The sequence below is a fragment of the Phragmites australis genome, chromosome 15 (genome assembly GCF_958298935.1).
Source record: "Phragmites australis chromosome 15, lpPhrAust1.1, whole genome shotgun sequence".
NCBI lineage: Eukaryota > Viridiplantae > Streptophyta > Magnoliopsida > Poales > Poaceae > Phragmites > Phragmites australis.
Genome location: NC_084935.1, coordinates 22,556,651 through 22,559,253, shown reverse-complemented (window position 1 = coordinate 22,559,253; position 2,603 = coordinate 22,556,651). Strand labels below are relative to the sequence as shown.

Here is a 2,603-nt window from a genome sequence, read left to right as displayed (position 1 = left end):
GCATGCAAGCTTCCCTTGCACTACTCAACCATACACCGATTTGGATAATACTGGTTCGACACATTATCTGAAAATAAAAGGCATTGCAGTCTTAGCAAACTAGAGTTGTAGTTGTCCTCAACTTGCTTTCTTGATTCCAAGAAATTGGCTTGTCCACCCCACGTTGTTTTCATTTCACTTTTGTGGGTATATTTACTTCTGACGAGACGCGGCATGGCGAGTCCACAGAGCTAGACCTCTTCCTCGGCCATGGCGTCTGGCTGTGTTCTTGACATCTGGCAGTGGATCAGAAACCTCCCAGAGCAATGGAGGGGAGGATCTTACTCTCTTCAGATTTGCAACTCTCCATCCACAAACCAATCTCTGGAGCTTGTAATCAGCAGGCATTCTGAAACCCAACCACTCAACCTGTCCTTCTCCATTTGTGCCGAATTCCATGATCCAATCTCACTCTGGAGCTCCAATTACTCTAGACTGAGATCTGCTAGTACCACAGATCTTTCTGCCCGTTTCTTGCATGATGTCATCTGCGGGGTTCTAAGTTATGGGCCTTATTGTAACAGTAGGCCGCTCTTGAGGCTGCCAAATGTGCAGATACCTGAAGACTCCGGCATGATCTTCAACTTGGCAACCCTCACTCTCGCAATCCTGGTCTCCATCTACGAAGCTCCGTCCAGCCTCCGTCGAGAATTCATCGACAAGATCAGCGCGCACCTGGCGCGCAACGAGGCGCGGAACGCGGCCAGGAAGCTGATGCTCACCCTGGGGTCCAACGTCGAGGAGCAGTGGATGCGGTCAGTGAACCTCGGCGTCACCAACTGGACCATGGAGAGTCTCCGGTCCGGTGGCGCCTCGGCGTCGCCTTTCGCGGTGTTCTCCTACGCTGTTTGTGCAAGCAGGCTGTGGAAGATCCAGGCGTACTGCCCGGTTGTGGCCATGATCATGGAGCACCCCTCACATCAGACGAAAGATGAGAGGCTGCTGTTCTCACTGAATTATCAGCAGCTTGAGGGCGTGATCCAGTTGGTGTACAGTGTCGCCTTCAAGGAGAACTGGATCGACGTCGCCGTCAACGTCGACAACATAAGGTATCTGCTTCATTCAGCTGAATTCACAATTGGTTCTTGCCCGATATCAAAACATGGCGTCATATTAGAATACATGCCATCAAACTTTATTAAGATTTGTCCAATGGAAATGATGTTAATGGATTTGTCATGAAAAAGTGATGGTAGAAGTGTGCACCTGAGAGTAGAGACCGTGTTAGCGTTCGAAATGGGAAGTAAAATTGTAAAAAAGAATAGGACCAATTTTGATGTGTATAGACCGTGTGTGCTTTTGTTGCAGGTGTGACTTGGTCCAGCTGGTGTCCGAGACCCTGATGGCGAAGCAGGGCTACGGCTCGGACGAGAAGCACTTCCCTTCGCGCGTGTCGCTGCAGCTCACCCCCTTGTCGCAGTCGAACATCCTCTCCCTGTCCGTGGGCAGGTCGACGGACAACCCCGTCCACGAGGTCGGCGTCGACACGGGCCTCGACGTGACCCTGAGCGTGCCGGCGTCCATCGGCATCGGCGTCTCGGCGCACGAGACGGTGACCATGACCCTGAAGCCCTGGAAGTTCGAGCACTCGGTGCACGGCAACACTGCGTCGCTGAGCTGGTTCCTCCACGGCGGCGCCGACGGCAGGGAGGTGTTCTCCAGCGAGCCTCACAGGCTGGAGCTCTTCCGGCCGCGGTCGTGGTTCCGGAACCGGTACACCAACCCCAGCAGGCCGTTCACGAGGAGCGGCGGCGTGATCTTCGCGGGCGACGAATACGGCGAGGGCGTGTGCTGGAGGATGTGCCCAGCGGCCGTAGGCAAGACCGTGGAGTGGGAGATCAGGGTGAGGGTGTGGGTGACGTACTGGCCGAACAAGAAGAGGACGCTGCACACAGAGACGAGGAGGCTGGAGTTCAGAGAGCTGCTGCGGCTCACCATAGCAGAGTAGACAAAAATTACTACCATTTGTCTAGGTTGTGTGTGACTGTGTGCTACCATCATGCCATCTGAATTCTGATAGTGTTCAGTATTGCAGTTAAAAACCAAAATACAGTGATTATTTCTGTAAGATTTGGACGTTCGAGTTGAAAAATGTTTTACTCTGCTGATATGCCACCTGATTCTGAAAGGCTGAAACGCCTAAACAGAAAGAAAAATGCCACAGGGACATGGTTTACTTGGTTAGTAAAACGAAGTAATCTGCTGGCTGCTGCAATATTGCAAGTGTTCACTATGTGATGGAAGTAACCGCCTGTCAATTATTGACTAAATTTTGCAAAACTACAGGCAAGTTGGCAAACTATCACAAAACTATGGATTTAAGAAATTGTATTGGAAAACTACAGATTCAGTGTGCCATTTATCGCAAAGCTACAGATTTAAGAAGCTGAATGGAAAAACTACATATTTATCATGTCAATGTATTGCAAAACTACAAATTTTATCATATGAAATATGTAGTTCTATGGTAAAATGACAGACCAAATACGTAGTTTTGTGATATATGTTTTTGATGTTCTTTTTTTGATACATTGACACATTAATTTTGTTGTTTTGTGAGATAA

At 49.5% G+C, this 2,603-nt stretch overlaps 1 protein-coding gene across 1 annotated transcript; it reads left to right on the top strand.

Annotated features, from left to right (window-relative positions):
- The first annotated feature begins 232 nt into the window (after positions 1 to 232).
- LOC133893323 (uncharacterized) lies at positions 233 to 2,029 on the top strand. Its single transcript, XM_062334321.1, has 2 exons — positions 233 to 1,088; positions 1,348 to 2,029. The coding sequence occupies exons 1-2, from the start codon at positions 250 to 252 to the stop codon at positions 1,985 to 1,987; spliced, it is 1,479 nt and encodes a 492-aa protein (XP_062190305.1). The 5' UTR covers positions 233 to 249; the 3' UTR covers positions 1,988 to 2,029.
- The last annotated feature ends 574 nt before the right edge of the window (positions 2,030 to 2,603 follow it).

What these genes read in the sequence shown, in the direction of transcription:
- LOC133893323 (XM_062334321.1), top strand. Translation starts at nt 250, where the DNA reads ATGGCGTCTGGCTGTGTTCTTGACATCTGGCAGTGGATCAGAAACCTC. An exon ending in GTCAACGTCGACAACATAAG is followed by an intron (nt 1,089 to 1,347) that starts GTATCTGCTTCA and finishes CTTTTGTTGCAG; the next exon opens with GTGTGACTTGGTCCAGCTGG.